This window comes from Lepidochelys kempii, chromosome 14 (assembly GCF_965140285.1).
Source record: "Lepidochelys kempii isolate rLepKem1 chromosome 14, rLepKem1.hap1, whole genome shotgun sequence".
NCBI classification, from domain to species: Eukaryota; Metazoa; Chordata; order Testudines; family Cheloniidae; genus Lepidochelys; species Lepidochelys kempii.
The window spans coordinates 16954471-16972005 of record NC_136393.1 but is presented as its reverse complement, the minus strand read 5'-3'; the positions used below and the strand labels follow the sequence as shown (position 1 = coordinate 16972005).

The following is a 17535-nucleotide window of genomic DNA, read 5'->3' as shown; positions in this document are numbered from 1 at the left end:
GATGGGTATTACCCTCTTCCTAATGGGAGCCTGAGTTGGTCTGCTGCCGGCTCTAAGGATGCTGGGCTGGATTCAAAAACTCTCATTGTTCCCTGCTGTAGATAATTCTTCACCTGTACTGGAGCTGAGAAATTCTTCTGCATGAGGAGTTATGGGACTACAGACTCTGGCGGGACCCAGAGCCTCAGGATGTCCTGCTGGGCTTGGTGGGACCCACAGCTCCTGGTTGAGAGGATTTTCCACACTGTTGGTGCCCTCCTGTGCAATGCAGGCCAGGGGGAGCTCCCAAGGACTACCTGGAAATCTGACCACTGAGCCTGCTTCTCTCCCCACCTACTATCCCTTCCCAAAAATATGCCCATCTGCACACAGGCATGGGGAGCTCCTCCTAGGCACCTCTGCAGCTTCATTGCTAACTGAGAGAGTGTGACTTTGCGAAGGAACTGCTCCCAGGAGTCCCAGGGCAGTGCTAGCCAGCTGGCTTATGCCAGTGCCAGCCTAAGGCTCAGCACCTGAGCCGAGTTGCCCTCCCGGCAATGCTGCTGACATTCTTTCCACCACTGTTCATAAAAGAAAGGGCTCTGTGGGCTCCCCCATCCATCGCTCCGCCCCCAACCATGCTGGCCTGGGAAGAGATGAATGGAGAGTGAAAGGGAGCTTCCATTTTTGGAAGTGTGGACCAAAATAGCTGTGGTAGAATGTGTGAGAGATGATGGGCGTGTGGGCTGTCCGCGACCCAGGGACCGGAGGTGCAAGAGGAGCCCAAATGGCCGTGAATAATGCTCATTCCCCGCTGATGACATAACGTGCCCGGTCCTGGGCTCTGGGCTACAACCCAAATTCCTGATGTTTATTATAAAACTGTGCTGAGAAACTCCACTGGCCTGTTCTGCAAGGGGGCAGCTCCTGTCCTGCCTTTCATCTCTGCATTGCTGACTGAGTTCACCTGCACAACGCCTGCCCGTGACTCAGCGAGTCGGCCCTCCCAGCCATCTTGGTTCTCCTTGTCTCCTCTCCCATGTGGCTTCTCAACCCCCTTCCTCCCTAACTGAGCATGGCAGCTTCTCCTGGCTCTTTCTGCTCGCACACAGACCCAGCCCCTGCCCTGTGCACCCCCAGCAAGCTGGGGCAGCTGTGAAGGAGCGATCGTTTTGACTCAAACGTGGGAAGCCAGACGAGCCGGGGTGGAGGCAGGAGCCAGGACTGCGCACCCTCTGGATTCTGACAAACTGCGAGTCTCCTTGCCAGTACTGGGGAGACAGAGAGAGAACACTCTGCCTGCTGCCTTTCTGATGTGCATTGCAGAATCTGAGTACTAGACTCGTGTGTGTGTGTGTTGGAGAGAGGATGGGAGACACTCTGGAGGCATCACTATGATTTTGGAGGAAGAAGACTGTAGTTTTCTTCTCCCTTTTTCCAGCCCATCCTCCATGGAGAGTATCCTGATCAAAGTCCGGGGCAGTTTTCTTCCCCATGCCCCCACCCCAATAACCGTGGCCCCTTACAGCCCTCTCTGAGGTGCCACGGATTTTGGATCCTGCCCCATGGTAAATTTTAAAAAATGAGATGCTGCTTGTTCATTATTCCTTTTTGCGGTTTAGTTGTTAGCCCTGGGCTGGCCTGTAGGACCGAGAGGCTGGGCTTGTTTCGCGCCGTGGGCCAAGGATGGAGCTGGCCTGTAGGACCGAGAGGCTGGGCTCATTTCGCGCCGTGGGCCAAGGATGGAGCTGGCCTGTAGGACCGAGAGGCTGGGCTCATTTCGCGCCGTGGGCCAAGGATGGAGCTGGCCTGTAGGACCGAGAGGCTGGGCTCATTTCGCGCCGTGGGCCAAGGATGGAGCTGGCCTGTAGGACCGAGAGGCTGGGCTCATTTCGCGCCGTGGGCCAAGGATGGAGCTGGCAGTGCTCCTACCCCTGCAGATTGTTAGAGTTGCCAGACTCTTCCCTTTACAAGACTCTGGGTTCCGTTGCTTACGTCTTTACCAAAGTTTAATAGTTTGGGCTGAAGTATGTTCTAGCACCCACATGTGTTGGAGCAGGGTCTTGAAAGGCAGGGAGGCGGCCTTTGTATCAGGGATGTGCCTTTTGACATACCTGTGAAAATTGCCTGCATTTGGTCAAGTAATAAGCTTTTGAAAACTCGCAATTTGCTAATGCTCTATCAAGTCTCTGCTATGCCTTGCAGCTTAATTCCCAGAAGAGTCCATCCTCGCTGAAAAGGCACCAACCTGGCATTGAGGAGGACTTTCCCTGCCGTTGCAATTCCTGACTTCTGGGCCTTGCTGGATCTAGATCAGGCATAGGAAATTAGAGGATGCTTCTACATAACATCATGTGGAGGAGGAAGCTGATTGAATCAAATGCAGAGTGGATAAGAGCCAGACCTGGGAGACACAGGGGGGACTGGAAGCTAATGGAGGGGCAGCTGATGGAGGGGAACGAGACGGAAACTGGGAGTTGGGTGAAGACTGGGAGGAAATGAGGGTGGCTGGCCAAAGACATTGGGACTGGAAGCCAAGGAGGGAAATGGGCGAGGGGGCTGAGATTAGACTAGGGGAGACTGGGACTGGGAACTAGTGGAGTGGAAAGAAGAAGGTTGTGGGTGGGGAAGAGCTCACAAGAAGCCAGGGTCTGACTTGCAAAAGCGTGAGTATGCTCAACTGCACCTGAAAGCACTAGGAGCGGTGCCTGAATATGCCAAGTACTGTGAGAAAACAGGTGATGGCTCATCTCACGGGAGCGCCACAAAGATAAACAAACGTTTGTGGAGCACTCGGATACTGTAGTGCCCTAGAAAATCAATAACTCTCCCTTCAGATCAGGATTTGAATTGTGTGCTGTAAATAAGACGTAGGGCCACGCATGGAATAATGAAGAGAAAACATAATGAAGAGAAAATACTGAATAGCGGATCATTAAATGAGCACTGTCCGTCCTGGGCAACAAATAGGGCAGGGGTCCTGTGGAAAATACAGCATGTGACAACATAATTAAAGACTGTATCATAATGTATGTGCACAAGGGAGAGGGCAAATTAAGGATGCACAGGCAACCATAATGTTCTTTTACTGTAGTGTGTGTGTAATATATAATCTTATTAATAAAAACTAGCTCTTTTCATCCATAGATCTCTATGCAGGTTAGTATCATTACCCCTATTTTAGATGGGGAAACTGAATCACAGAGGGGAAATGATTTGCCCAAGGCTCACCCAGCAGCCAAATGGCAGAGCCAGAAATTGAACCCAAGTCTGCCATGTCCCAGTCCATTGTCTGATTCACCGAACCATGCCGCCTCGGGGAGCTCCGTTTGCTCCACACACTGTTCTCCCCTCTGAACTGCTCTGCTCTTCATTCTCTCCAGGAGGAAGATCAAGCCTGGGAAAAAGAGAGACTGGTGGTGAAGGAACCAGAGCTGGACGATGGTAAGTGCTGGCGATGCAGCAGCTGGTGGGAGAGAGGACGTAGATAGTGCCACCTTGCCAAGGGCCAGCTTGGGTCTGAGCTGGAAGCTCCTGAATACTGAGAGTGAAATTTCCCTCTTCTAGAGTTCTAGGCAAAATGGGAGACAAGGCCAGTGTGTCCAGGGTCATGAAACACAAGGAGGAAAAACTGTATAAAACCCCTCAACGCACGTTGCGGGGCCTTTTTTCATACTCCATAAAGAAATAATCTGCCGCTGCCCCCTGAAAAAATAGAGTGGCAGGTGACACCCCCTTTTCTCCTCCCCCATACAGATCACCTTTCAGTTTGTGGGGTGTGTTTCCTTCCACCCATAGGTGCTGGAACTAGGGGTGCTGCGGGTGCTGCCATACCCGCGTCTTGAAGTGGTTTCCATGATATACAGGATTTACAGTTTGTTTCAGTGGCTCTCAGCACCCCACTGTACGCATTGTTCCAGTGCCCCTGCTTCCACCAGACCCACATTGTGTGCAAACACACTCAGTGTTTCAGTAACACAAGGGGCATCTGACTTTAAGTGTGCACAGTACAATCAGACCATGGGAGTGGTGGGGGGCGTTCGGCAGGCTGACAAATCTCTGTTCTTGGAACTTTGGCAATGATAATGCCCCAGTGGCAGAATCCAGGAGAGTTGTGGGCTAGACAGTGTGGTGGGAGGGCGGGGACAGAGGACTTAATAGAAAGCACAGACCTGGGGTAACATGAAACAAATGGCAACCTCACCAGTTGAGGGGACCACCACAGAACTCTGCCATTGAGATCAGAACCCAATCAATTTACACCTTCGTCAACTTAAAAACTCTGTCCCAGCAAGAATGAGGCTTGAGGTCTCTGTCCCTTTAAATTCCCAGCTGGCAGAGAGAGTGGAAAGAGAAGGGAGGGCTGCAGGAATGCAATGGCCTGGGCATTCTTCGCCCTGCTCATTGTGTGCCAGGCACAGAGTCTGGGGTGGGAGGGCCTGTTCTAGGACAATGCTGGGGGACCAGGGCAAGGCTGTCACTTGCTATAAATATAGCCCCTGGTCAGCAAGGCCTGGAAGCTGCTCAGCTGCAAGCCTCTGGGGGGAAGGCTGGGGATTAGCTCCCCTCAGCAGCTGACAGCTTCCTCTTCCTCCTGATTATTGAGCTATTAATTCGCTGGGTTGGGCTAGAGTCAGCGGAGCACAAAGAACAGATAGCATCACTGGCATTTGTCATTGCGGCGGCAGCCTGGCAGGCCCTGGGTGGGGGTGGGTGGGGAGGGGGAGGGGACCAGGATGAGCCATGCTGCTACTGGGTTCCACACTGCAGAGAGGATGGAGAGCTGAGGACAGGCCAGCAATGTATGAATGCAGCTGCCCCCTCCCGGGGCTTAATCCTTTTAAGACTGCGTGTGGCACACCAGCTCGACGGCGGCTCTCGTGGGTTCCTCTCACCTCCCTTCTCCTTATATTGGTTTCACCCCAGCAGCTCCCTCCACATCCTGATGACAGATGTGCTGCGCCTTTTGCTTCCAGCCGTTGGCATAACACGAGAACAAAGCCTGGCAAAAAGCTCCTTGAAGGCACCAGGGATCTCCAGAGGGTTTAGCTAGAGCTGTGTTTAACTGATTCGTCAATGACTTTATTAGAAAATGATTAATAGATTAATTGGGACAACAACACAGGAACCTTGCTCATAACTCTTCCCCCCTCTCCCCTACCCCAAACTAGATGATGGCAGGCAAGTGTGTGTGTGTTGACCAGGAGACTGTCCCACAGCAGCACCACGGTCAATGTGATGGCTTATAGCCTCCATCCTGGGGGGGGCCGGGGTGGTAAGAATCCCTCCTCCCTGTCCCACTTCCTTGCTAGCCTTTGCAGCCCCCGTCACAATCCCTCTGGCGCAGGAGGCTTATGACAGATGCTAATCCTTGCAATGCACCTTCAAGGCAGGGAGCCGCTATCACCGTTTCGTAGAGAGGGGAGTGTGTGGGACAGAGCCTGGCACTGCGAGCTGGCCTGACTTGCCCCAGGGGAACACAACCAGTGGGTGGCGGAGCTGTGATTAGAACTCAGGTGTCCTGACTCCCAGTCTAGGGCACATGCCACTCAACTGTGTTGCCTTTTATCCTGACAAATTCCCTTAATCTCCTGTAGACCTTCAGTTCTACTGTCTGAAATGCAGCTGCCTCTGGGGTGGGAGAGGGCACACAGCAGGCCACACAAGGGATGGGGAGGGGAGTCTGGGCCCAGTATCCTGTGGCAAACTGCAGCTGCTCTTGCAACCAGTCTGTTGTTCAAAACTGTAAGAGAGCCACCAGTCTCTCAGGAGGAGGTCAGCCTGGGCTAATGACGCTGGGATTTGGAACCTGTGCTACCAAGGAGTCAGAGCTATGGCAAACCCATGCTTGGAGTGGGGCTGAATTAGGAGTCCCTCTATTGGCCATTGGCCCCCCACTTTCACTGGCTAGTGGGGTCAGTGTTGAGGGGCTCACGGCTCTTCCCTATCTTCTCACACCTGGAAAAAGCACCCCCTCCTCCTGCTCTGGGTTGTCTGCGCTGCCCCAGTCCCTGCAGCACAAGGCTCCGTGCATGGTGCCTGCTACAGGCCGCCTGCATGGCAGTACCTGCCACATTAGCAATAGGCGGCCACACCGGCTTGTTTTGCTAAATGAGGGCCTTCACGATGATGTGCCCCCGGCCAGCATTACGGTAAAGGATCAAGGCTCCAGCCTTTTCCAAGCTGTTAAAATTCTCTTGCTCAGTTCTCCTCCTTTCTGTCTTCAAGAGCCTTGGGCCAACATTAACAAAGCGCTTAGGCCACAGTTTTCCGCGCTAAATTCCTCAGGCTCAGTTACAAAGCTCAGCCACGGAAACTGATCGGAATCTCACTAAGCTGCCCATCTCCAGCCTCTGCATTTCCCTTCCCAAACTGCTGTTTGCCCGGGCACTCACTTGCCCGGGCTTGGGTTCTTCAGTGTCGGTGACATTGTCGTTGTCGTTGTCGTCGTCATTGTTTTATTAGAAGAAAAGAAAAAACAGAACCTGAACACTTTTCTCTCTTCTGTTTTTTTCCTCCCCCTGACTCCTTGTTCAATGGTAAAAGGGAAAAAGGAAGTGAGATGGGTAACCCCATTCTGCGTGCCTGAATTCCTCCAGCAGTTTGAAATTAGGGTGACCAGATGTCCCAGTTTTATAGGGACAGTCCCAATATTTGGGACTTTGTTTTATATAGGTGCCAATTACCCCCCACCCTGTCCCGATTTTTCACCCTTGCTATCTGGTCACCCTATTTGAAATAGATGCTATGATCTTCAGTTCCTGCCCTAAACTGTATTGCTGGGTGCTGTTAAAGTGTTACTATGTCCCATCCCTGAAGTGGCTGCATTTCCGGGTAAGGTTAAGTGTTCCCTTTTCCACTACTGGGATGGGGAGGCAGAGGGAGTTGTGACGCTTAACTAACCATCCTGTCCTTGGATAAATGGTACTGTAGACATGCAGGCTGCAATTCATTCCCTTTTAAAGGAATGTTCTAAATAATTCAGGCATTTTAATGGGCTGGATAAGATGATGACTCAGTCTGGCCAGTGGGGATACTAAGCCATGTGTGCGCATCTAGTATAACCACAAGGATCTCGGATTGTCAGCCAGCTACCTTTTTATTTCTTTAATGCATTTTCTATTTACGCACTTATATGGCCTCCATTGCAGTAGTGTCTGAGCACCTCACAGTTATCACATCTTCTGTGAGGTGGGAAAGTATTATTGTCCCCATTTTACACATGGGGAAACTGAGGCACGGTGCGATTAAGTGATTTACCCAAGAACACGCAGGAAGTCTGTGGCAGAGCCAGGAATAGAATTCAGGTCTCTCTAAATACTAGTTGAATGGCCTAAACACAAGACACCATTCTTCTTTTCTTTCAACAAGCAAAGTTGTACAGAAACCTCTGGGGAGCTGGCAGGTTCCTGGAGCTAGAGCCAAGGTGTCTAGGAGAGTAAGAAGCACTGGGTGTGGAGAGGTAGATTTGAATTAGGATTCTTTTCTTTTTACCAAATGACAGCCAGTAAGAAAATACCCTGCAAACCCAGCGTCTTGGAAACCTGCCGACATTGGCGGGGGAAATACACAAGACAAATATCTTTTTTTAAAACTCACCTCACGGCTGTTCTATTTAAGTAGGTCATTTTATACTCGTAAATATTTTGCAGTTCCTGGGAAAAATCATGCCTAGAATTTTCAATGTATTTCCTGACACTTATCTCCAATCTGAAGAGAAAGAAAGCCCTTGAGCACTGAAAACTTCCAGCTCTTTCCTTCAAAACCTACAAGCACAGGTTGGCAGGCAGATGGGCGAATGGCTATTCCCCTTCCACTCAATTTCTAGAGTCCCTTCTTCACTCTGATCTGAACAGCCCCTGTTCGGGGAGGGAAAACCGGCTTGGTTTTCTATCAAGTAAAAGATGTTAAGAATAAAGATTTGTGATGTGAAGGGCACCGATAAAGCCTGATTCTCCTTTCACATACCTTAGTGAAACTCCACTGACTTCAGAGAAATGACTCCTGATTTACACCAGTGCAAGTAAGAGGAGACTCAGGCCTGATATCTCCCCGAGCAACAACCAGTTAAAGGCATGTTTCAACGGCACTTTTAAGGCTCGTTTTTAGTGCCTGGTTAACTGAGCCTAATCTCTGTTTGCTTCCAGTTGATCAGGCTTGTTTGCCTGCCAGTGCTGAGTTTTTTCCATTGAGGGAAATGAGTCTTTACGGAGCTGCGTTTTCTGGGCTGTGGAGCGAGGGCACTGTGACAGGCTTAGGTTTGCTGAGCTGTTGGGCAATGGGTGTAGCTTTTCACAAGAGGCCAGACAGCGGCCTTTGTTTTCACTCCAGTGCTACGGCTAAATGATTAGCCCTTGATTCGGAATCTTCCCCAGTGGAAAACTGACCAGGATCAGCGTGAGGCTTGTTGACACACTGAGGTGCAGCAACTGGGGAGTGAAATGTGAAATATTTGTGGAGGTGGTGGATGAGGAGAAGTTCTGACTGGGAACCTCTGTTTCCTGTTAAGTCTGCAGTTTTAACAGGTTTGTACCAGTAAACATCGGTTCACACTAAAACCTGGATGCATGCTCTGTGGGATATTTTTTTACCCTAGCAATGACTGTCATGTAATAAACATGACACCTGGGTTCTATTCCTGGCTCTGCCTGTGTGGCCGTGGTGAGACAAGGTTGGTGATCACCTCACCCACCATGTCTCCCTAATATTCTGGGACTCACATGACTACACAACACTGCAAGCGGCCTTCGGCAAGTCATTTCACATCTCGGTTTCCCCACCTGTAAATTGAGGCTTGTACTTGCCTGCCCCATGGGTATTCTGAGGCCTGGAAAGTGTTTGGAGCTCAGCTGTGGACAGAAAAGCAATGTGGTGGCAGTTTTTGACCTCTGTTTTTCCAGACCTTGAGCTTGGGAAGTAGGAGAAAATAGCTTGATCAGGCAAAGACAAGAGGATTAGCAAACAAAGGCTGGATCCTTCCAAGGTTCAAAAGTTCTCTCTTTCTCGCACTAGCTAGGGCAGGTACAAGGGATATTTACAACACCTCTGGTCTGTATCCTTCTCCTGTGCCGGAAGGAGCCATGCTAGAGTATCTGGCAGGAGGCAACATGGCCCTATGGTCCCTGGAGCGTTGACTTTATCTCAACACAGCCGCTAGACGTTTTATTTATTTTTTTATAAAGCCAACAAATATGCACGAGCCCTGGCCCTCCTGGGATGCATTTTGGGCTGACTTTGTGCAGGAAGATGACCCTGAGGAGTGGGTAAAAATAAACAAAGAGCTTGAGCAAAATCTGCTTGGAGAAGCTAAAGCTCTGGCTCCACATCTGTGAGCTACAGAGTTTTAATTAGCAAAGAGATGTGATCTAGGGGCTTGGGCAGAGGAGAGAATGCCTGCAACAGAGCAGTGGTTTTCAACCTTTTTTCATTTGCAGACCCCTAAATATTTCAAATATAGGTGCGGACCCCTTTGGAAATTTTAGACAGTCTGTGGACCCCGGGGTTGAAAACACTGCGTTCTCCCAAAGGGATGCGACCCAAACTGGGTAATAAAGAGGATCCTTTTCCCGTTGTGTCTATCCATTGGCAGGACTTCATGACCACTGCAATCACAGCTGTTGATCGGGTCAAGAATGCTTTGGACCATCTCTGTTTGCAGCCCAGGAATTTGCCACATGGTGTCTCCCTTTCCCAAAGCCATTTCTCAAGCTTTCTTGCAATGCTCCTGGCTGCTGGAATGTTGTGATTTCGAAGCCCGGGGCATGGCCAGGGTGACTGGATCATCGTGATTTTGAATAGATTATGTGTTACATGCCCAGTGTGCTTACAGCATGGTCTCCTGAGCGATTATTCACAAACCCAAAGCATGAGCATGGGGGTCCTAGCTCCTGGGGAAGGGGGGAAAGGAATGTCCAGACAGAAATAGAGATGAATTCTGCAGGCTACGGTTACCATCCTCCTGCTAAGCCCAATGAGTCTCCAGAGCTCTGACTCCAGGGGAGAGAAATAGCCCAACAAGTTCCCTATGCGGTAGAATTTAGTTGTATCTCATTTCAAAGGGGATAGGTCACTAACGTTGGACCACAGATTGTTGCCAACTCCAGGTGAGTTGGGCAGACTCAGTGACGCCAACAGCATTAGATGGTTGTGATGTTAGTCAGCTGTAGGCAGGACTCTAACCCTCTCCCTGAATGACCAGGCCAGGGTCTTGTTAAAGGTACTGTTCGGCTTCCACTGGCATCACATAACTTTGTTGAAGATTTTCGTGCCTCCAGTCGGTGTTTAGCTGTCAAATGTGCTTCCAGGGTGGCGCCTCTCCCACTCTAGGGTGCAACAGGAGGAGCGCAAGGGATCCATCCATCCCATTGACCGCCTGCCAGAACTCACCAGGGTCTCCTTTCTCACACAACTGCTCTCTCTCTCCAGCAGCGGACGAGCAGATCTCCTTTAAATACAGCCCCGGAAAGCTGAGGGGGAACCAGTATAAGACAATGATGACCAAAGAAGAACTCGAGGAGGAGCAAAGGTACGTTGAGCTTCCTCTTACTTTGGACAAAAGGCCACCTTGCGGCCATCCTCTTGCAGCACGGTGTCGATTTTAACCCCTCTCCTCCATGAGTAGCAGCGGGAGCTGTGGTGTGAATGTCTGGCCAGTGCTTTTGGTCTGGACCTGTCCCTTTAAGAGAGGTTGGAGAGCTGTTAGAAGCAACCTGGATTTGGAACGTGGGGAGACCATGACACTGGGTTCCCTTGTATCTGCTCAAGCTCCTTCTGTAGATACTTTGGGTCAGATCCTCAAAAGCATTAGGTGCCTAACTCCCACGGAAATCAATGGGAGTTAGGTGCCTAAATGCCTTTTGAAGATCTGGGCCTTAGAGGCAGATCCTCAACTTGTGTAAATTGGCACAGCTCCACTGAAATCAAGGGCAGGAACCTCATCTGGGGTAAATCAGCATAGCTCCACTGCCTTTATCAGAACCATGTTGATTTAGTCCTGCTGAGGCTTTGGCCCCATCTTCCTTTCTACATCACTTACCTGGTGTGTTTTCATGGAAGGTCTCAGAAATGAGAGTTTTCAGAGATTGACTAAAACCCAGAGATGCTGGGACCCAGAAGTTAATGTAGGGCTTTAGTATTATTTTCCATTAATACAATAAGATTGTGCCCTGCAGCCTGAATGTAAAGGGATGATGATAACCATTCAAGTCATTGTAAAATTTATATGAGATAATCCTATGGTACAACCTGGAGAGGGCAGGGGAGAACAGAGAACCTGACATTCAGAAGTGCTGAGCACTCACAAAATCAAATGAGGTCATTGGGAAGCACAGGTACTCAGCAGCTATGAAACCCAGGTCCCAGATGGCCTAGTGGCTCTTTCCCACCTCTGATTTCTGTGGATCAAGTTCACAGTTGCTTGCTGAGAAGGCCTGAAGTTTGCTGCTCCTCTAGAATTCTACGTGGGGTGCTTTCCAAGGCTCTTTACGCCCCAGGGCTTGCCACGTTTTCATAAAATGAACTTGGCAGATTGAGTTGCCATCTTGCAATCTGATAAAGCCCAGACTAAGCCCCCCCGCCAAACCGCAGCCTGTGCATAAAACCCCATTTTGAATGAACCGCTGTTCTCAGCTCAGTGACTACGAGCAATGGCACCAATTCAGATATTTCTTAGGTGGGGCAAATTCCATTTCCTCCTCACCCCCAGCAGGGACCCTGTTCCAGTCCCTGCTCATCCCATCCCATCCCTCCCTGCCTCGTTCCTTCTCCCCCCACAGAGACCCTGGGTTTCCCGCAGCTGGGGAGTCTCCTCTCTTTCTTACCTACTCAGTGCATGAGCTGGTGCTGCCAGACGTCAAGCTCTCAGTGACTCCCCTGCACTCCGCGAAACAGGAAGAGACTTCCTGTGAGCCACGTTGCAACACCATTTAGCTGATCCCCCGTGTGTCTGTACGGAGGGGTAGCTAGGCCAAATTTGACTGGCGTCGCAACCCCATGCGCCAGGTCGCAAAGCCTCTCGTGGGTCAGATTTCAGTGGCACTGTGACCATGCAGCTGAAGCAACGCTCCATACTGCTCCCGCACAGCTGTATGATTTAGTACCAAAAAACCACCGCTCAAAAGCGGTCAGGCCACTGCAGCTTAAGAAATTTTGAGCGAGTGCAAAAACCTTGGCGATGGGGGCATTCCCACCCCCTCCCAGCCAGTCCCTCCTAGGTGCCACTAGCTACCAGCAAACTAGTGTGTACATTGCTGTACAGTCACTAACTCTATGGGGCTTCTCTGCTGAGACTGCATTCTATTAACTGGGGTATGTTCTTAACAATTGCCTCCAGACAGTGTCTAGAGTGATAACTACCGGTACTGTACCCTGCTACCCACCCAACTTCTGCAGTTCCCTTTCGTTCAGGCCAGAGGGGAAGGTTTGCCTTACCTCCAAACAACAGAGCCCAGATTTTCTCCCTACATAACACAGCATATTCTGGGGTTTTTACCCATTGCCTTTTCAGAACAGTAATGAAAGTTGCGTCGCTGATGAATTCTCAAAGGCTGCCTAAGGGACTCTTGTCTCTTAAGCTGTTCATTCCTATTCAGATGACTATCTCCACTGTGAGAACACACACACACGTCTCTATAAGCTGTCTGATGGACTGAATTTTCTTGGGACAGTTACAGTGGAGCAGAGTTTTCCAGGCCCAGTGTTTTGGGTCAATGCCATGGGTGGCAGGTATGATAAAAAAGCCTATGGTAGATCTATAGTTACTAAAGACTTGAGTGAAGTGAAGGAAGTTTATACCCTTGTCACTGCATCTCAGACTTAGCTGTTAGGCAAATTTAGCTTCAAGGCCTTGGTGATTCCTCCTGTCCAGGGTTGGGGATAATGCTGGTTTTCTAGCTTACTAACTGCCAGGATAGTGGGTTAGGCAGCTCTCTTCCATTGCTAATGGGTTGGCCTTTGTGATGCGGCAAGTGGGGTTCAAACTGTTGTCTTTTCACTTTAAAGTCTACTTCCCCTATGGTACAACGAAGGAAATATCCACCTCTGCTTCTGTAGTGGAAGCCCTGGAGCCTGATTCTCCATTGCCCTGCAACTTGGGTAATCACATACGTTACTGCAGAGTGGGTGTAAAAAGCTGCTAAATCGGAAGGGTAACATTGTACACCTGCTCTGTACTGGTGTAACTGCCCGCACAGGATGTGAGGCAAGGGAGACGCAAGCCCTCTGTTTTATCCCACAGCCTTGTGTGCTGGGGCATAGGAGAGCCATGGTCTGATGAGGACCTGTTGAAAGCAAATTGGGAACTTGTAACATAGGCAGTCTATGAGAGGATCCAGCCCAGGACATGTGTGTCATAAGCCAGGTTCCCCTGGTCTTGGGAGATATAACAGAAAGCTAATGAATTATAGATTGCTGCCATCTTGATCCTGGCAAAGCTGAGCCAGAACCGACAGTCTTATGGGATTTTCCCCTCAGGAACCCTCTGAGGCTGTCTTCTCATCATCCTTTCAGTGCCAAGCAGTGAGAGAGGGGCCTCGCTGGCTTTGAGGAGGTAAAGGAGCAGTGAATGACTTGCTGTGTTCCTAGTCTCCTAGAAAACTGACATGTCCGCCTCGTAAAATGCACCTTTGGGATGAGATGGGCCCAGTTCAGCTGGTGATGTGTTTCTCTGGGATTGAGGGCTGTAATCTTAGGGGAAGAAGTGCAGGATAAACTCCTGATTGCTGGGCTATGTGCAGAGAAGCCTAGCAAAATCAAACTCCTGCCCAAACAAGAAAAAATACTCACTAGGATTCCCGTTGACTGCCCTGAAGTTAGGTTCCCATGAGTGAGCCTTGCTTTCCCCTGGCTGTGTACCCTTTCCAGCTCACTGTGTGGAGATCACCTTTAACTGTTACTTTGCACTGGAGTTAGAAACTTTCAGGTTACCTTGCAGCCCGATGGCAAAGGCATTTTACCCACATCCTTCTTACCGGCACATTGGAAAAGTGCTGTAGTCAGAAGAGTGACTTTCCATATAGGTGACACTGTGGGGTTCTGTATTTAGTTTTGCTCCAGTTCAAACTTGCTCCATTTATAACTCAGCAGAGAATTTCCCCTCCCCCTGTGCCCCAGAAGCTTCAAACTTCCCTGGGGATCTGAGAGTCATGCTGGGCTCTTTCTCTCTCTTACCCATCATCAGTTGTAAAGAATCTGGAACAAAACTTTGTTGCTAGTTTTGTTACTGATCCATGAGGCAGAACAGGCTCCAGCTAGCTCTGCTGTATCTGTGGTGACCCTGTATTGGTGACAGCAGTAAAAACTTGATTTGCGTTTCCCCTTTCTTTATATTTCTATCCGGACCAAACTCTCCACTCGCTAACATGTAGCAAGTTGGCCATGTCTGGTAGCTTCATCCCACCATTTCCACTCAGACAGAGCCCTTATGGACAAGTCCTGTAGAACTGAAAGTGAATGACACCAATAGGGTTCTATAGAAATTACTCTTGGAACACCTATTGAACCGAAAGACTGTCCTACTCTACAAGTGTTTAAACCAGCCTCTATCGTACTGTGTGCTCTAGCTCAACCAGAAGTTATGGGCTGAATGCAGGCATTGTTGTTTGAAGTTATGGCCTGGAGTTCCTGTTCTGCAAGACGTAAGACGAGGTGATCATAATGATCCCTTCTGACCTTAGAATCTGTGGGCTGAAATCCTAGGACACTGAAGTCAATAGAAGTTTGACCCTTGTCTTCATCAGGGCCAGGATTTCACCCCGTGAAATTAATCCTGGAGAAAGGTTGATTCTACAAGATGGCTTCCTCATCAGGTGCATTGACACACAGGATCCATCCCCTATTTCCATTTAATTCCTTTTTCCTGTGAGGTACCGTCACACCTGAAACCTGTCGAGAACACACCTGGAGTTGGCTCTTCCACTTGGGGGTTCTTTTCAAAGTTCTGCTCGGCGTTCCATGTGAAGGGGCATTGGCCGACTGCTGAATTTCTCCTAACGGCTCCTTTATTTTCTTGTCAATGTTCCATGTTTCTGTGTGTTTGTCAGAAGCTTGTGTTTTGTTTCTGGTTTCTTGTCTTCTGGATCTCGGCTGTGGCGTCAGCAACTTTTCATTTCAGGCTTCACAGCTTCCTCTTCTCTAGCTGCTATATTGGGGCAGAGCTGCCCACAGGTAAGATGCTAAGCAGATCAGTTGAGAGTAGCAGTGCAGCTCAGCCGCCTCCTTCGTCCTGCCTCATACCCCTTTACATCCTCCCCCCCTCTCCTCTCCCCACCGCCCCGCTGCCAGGCACCTCCTGACAATGCTGCTGTTTTGATATGACCCAGGTTTGCTGCGTTTATATTGCAGGATTGAACTGACCTCTGACCTCACATCCCTGTAGCAAGTACCTTAGGTCCTCGGCCACAAACATTCTTGCAAATCTTTTTGGTAAGGAGATGATGTTTCTTAGAAGTAGTGGTACCACCTGATAACCTCTGCTAGTATGTTTTGTTTTGTTTTTGTTTTTAAATGAAGTAACCATGTCTGTCCCACCTCCCTCACCCCCCCCACTCCCTCCTCATAACAAATTAATAAATCTACTCTCCTCTGTGCCCCCATCTCATTTTCCATCAGCAGCACAAACTGATCTAGAGAAACGGGATATACAGACCTTTGCCTCCTCTAGCTATGGCTTGATCTGGCCTGTACTGAGCAGCTGTGACCTCTGCAGTAAAAGCCACTTGTGCTCAGCATCTCTTAGGCTCTGTCTGTCACGCTTGTGTGCTCGGCCTTTGAAACTTGGAAGTTAGGCCCCTAAATCCACTTTAGCCCCCCAAGTTTGAAAACTAGGGTCACAGCCTGGATGACGGAGCCATCGCAAGTTGTGCCTTAGGTTGTGCCGGCTAAAGTCGCACAGAAAGGCGTTTTGGTTGTTTATCTGATAGCATCTCTTGTCTGTGCCTGGAGGAGTTGTCAGCCCCATGCAGGAAAGGGGAAGGGAATGCAGCAGAAAGGGTTATTTAATAGAAAGCCATTTCTGCTTCATGCCACCCCGCATTGCCTCAAAACTGCAGATATTTTTGCACCACTTTGCTTGATCCAAATTGAGGATTTATCCCTAAATCTGCCCTAAATGCCCTGATATGGGGAGGAGTATATAATGTACTAGCTGCTGCAATTTCCTGTCTCTGATCATTTCAGTCTTAAAAATAGAGGCACTTCTCAGAAAAACAGAAGGAGGTGACCAGACTGGTGAATGTTTTGGCTAAACGTGGTTTACCAGATCCTGTTTCTTAAGTCTTGTCTTCTGCACTAGTGATTTGCCCCAGTTCTGGCCATCAGTTGCCAGCCATAAGTGTAGCTGCCCCAATGCAAACCACTGGTGCAAACAGGCTAATCCACAATTTTCACTGGTGTGGTTTACCCCGGTTTCATGCTGTACCCGTGCAAATCACTGCTTGTAATGGTTTAACCTGGCTCCATGAGGTGCTGGCACAGGTGCAGCTGTCCTGGTGGCTGGGCCAAAAGGGGGTACAGGCAGTGCTCTTAAATGCAACTACAGTGACTGAGATACACTGACTATTTTTAAAGTAGCCTTTGTCAGCTGCTTCCCAAACTTTGCTCCAACTCCAAAAAGAATTTTTTGCAACTGGGCAGGAAGATGATCAGGACTTCACCCAACTCTGTAAACTTCTGCAGGGCTGGCAGACCGGTGTTTTTAAAGAGGAATAATTCCTTTTGGTCAGTTAATCCTTTTGTGACCTCTTTTCTTGGCCCAGAGCCTGGTCCTTGTAAAGTGCTTGGCAAAACTAGTGTGGACGTTAGTGGGACACAGGAGTCAGCCCCCACAGGAGTCTGTGCCTTTCTTAACACGCCTCCCTTCCCAGATTCATTGGCTGACCTGGGCTGGAGAAAGGAGAGAGCAAGTGTGTTTGACTCAGCATGAGTGTTTGTGGGAGGGTCTCTTCTCCCTCCTCCACCCCTCATTCCAGGGGCTTAGGAGAAGGTGAACATAGCCAGAAGTCCCCTGTAGGGTCTCTAATCCTAGGGGGGAAACAGGGTCATCCCTGTGAGTTGGAGAGAGAAAGGGTGGCAGCTGTATTTTCAGCATAATCACCTTTCACTGGTGGGTGTCAACTCAAACATCATAGATGCTTCTAATTCTTGCGTGGGCTGCAGGCATAGAAAGGGGCAACCCATAACACTCCAGACATTCTTGGCTGCAACTTTAGGATGTCAGCTAAGCCCAGCTTGTATTAATGTCAGAATGGGTTGGGGGAAGATGTTCGCCCCCAGATTTGCCCAAGGGTGAGGTTGGTCAGGAAGGAGAAGTGGAACCCTGATCCTGAGCGTGCGAATTCCTCCCCATCCTTCGAGCTTCAGGGGTTATTTTTCCAGCAAAGCCATAATATGCCTGGAGTAGGAGCGCCCTCTACAGGGCAAAGTGAACCCTTTTGATTTGGATCCGGACTTCAAACCCACAAGTAGGACAAACTCATTGGGAGGCAAGATTCCTTAGTATGTGAGTTTGCTACTTAGTGGGAGCCACTGGAATTAGGGACTAAACGATCCACTAGACTGTAG

The 17535-nt window shown here is 49.6% G+C and overlaps 1 protein-coding gene across 4 annotated transcripts in view; it reads left to right on the top strand.

Moving 5' to 3' along the window:
• The window catches only part of MXRA7 (matrix remodeling associated 7), a 49205-nt gene that overhangs the window by 19950 nt on the left and 11720 nt on the right, over window positions 1–17535 (top strand). For 2 of the 4 annotated variants that reach the window (XM_073310434.1, XM_073310436.2), the window contains exons 2-3: window positions 3363–3423; window positions 10405–10504. In XM_073310434.1, coding sequence (XP_073166535.1) covers window positions 3363–3423; window positions 10405–10504 — 161 coding nt within the window. Of the gene's footprint in view, window positions 1–3362; window positions 3424–10404; window positions 10505–15318; window positions 15400–17535 lie in introns of all 4 variants that reach the window. The other 2 variants (XM_073310437.2, XM_073310435.2) reach the window with 2 other exon arrangements.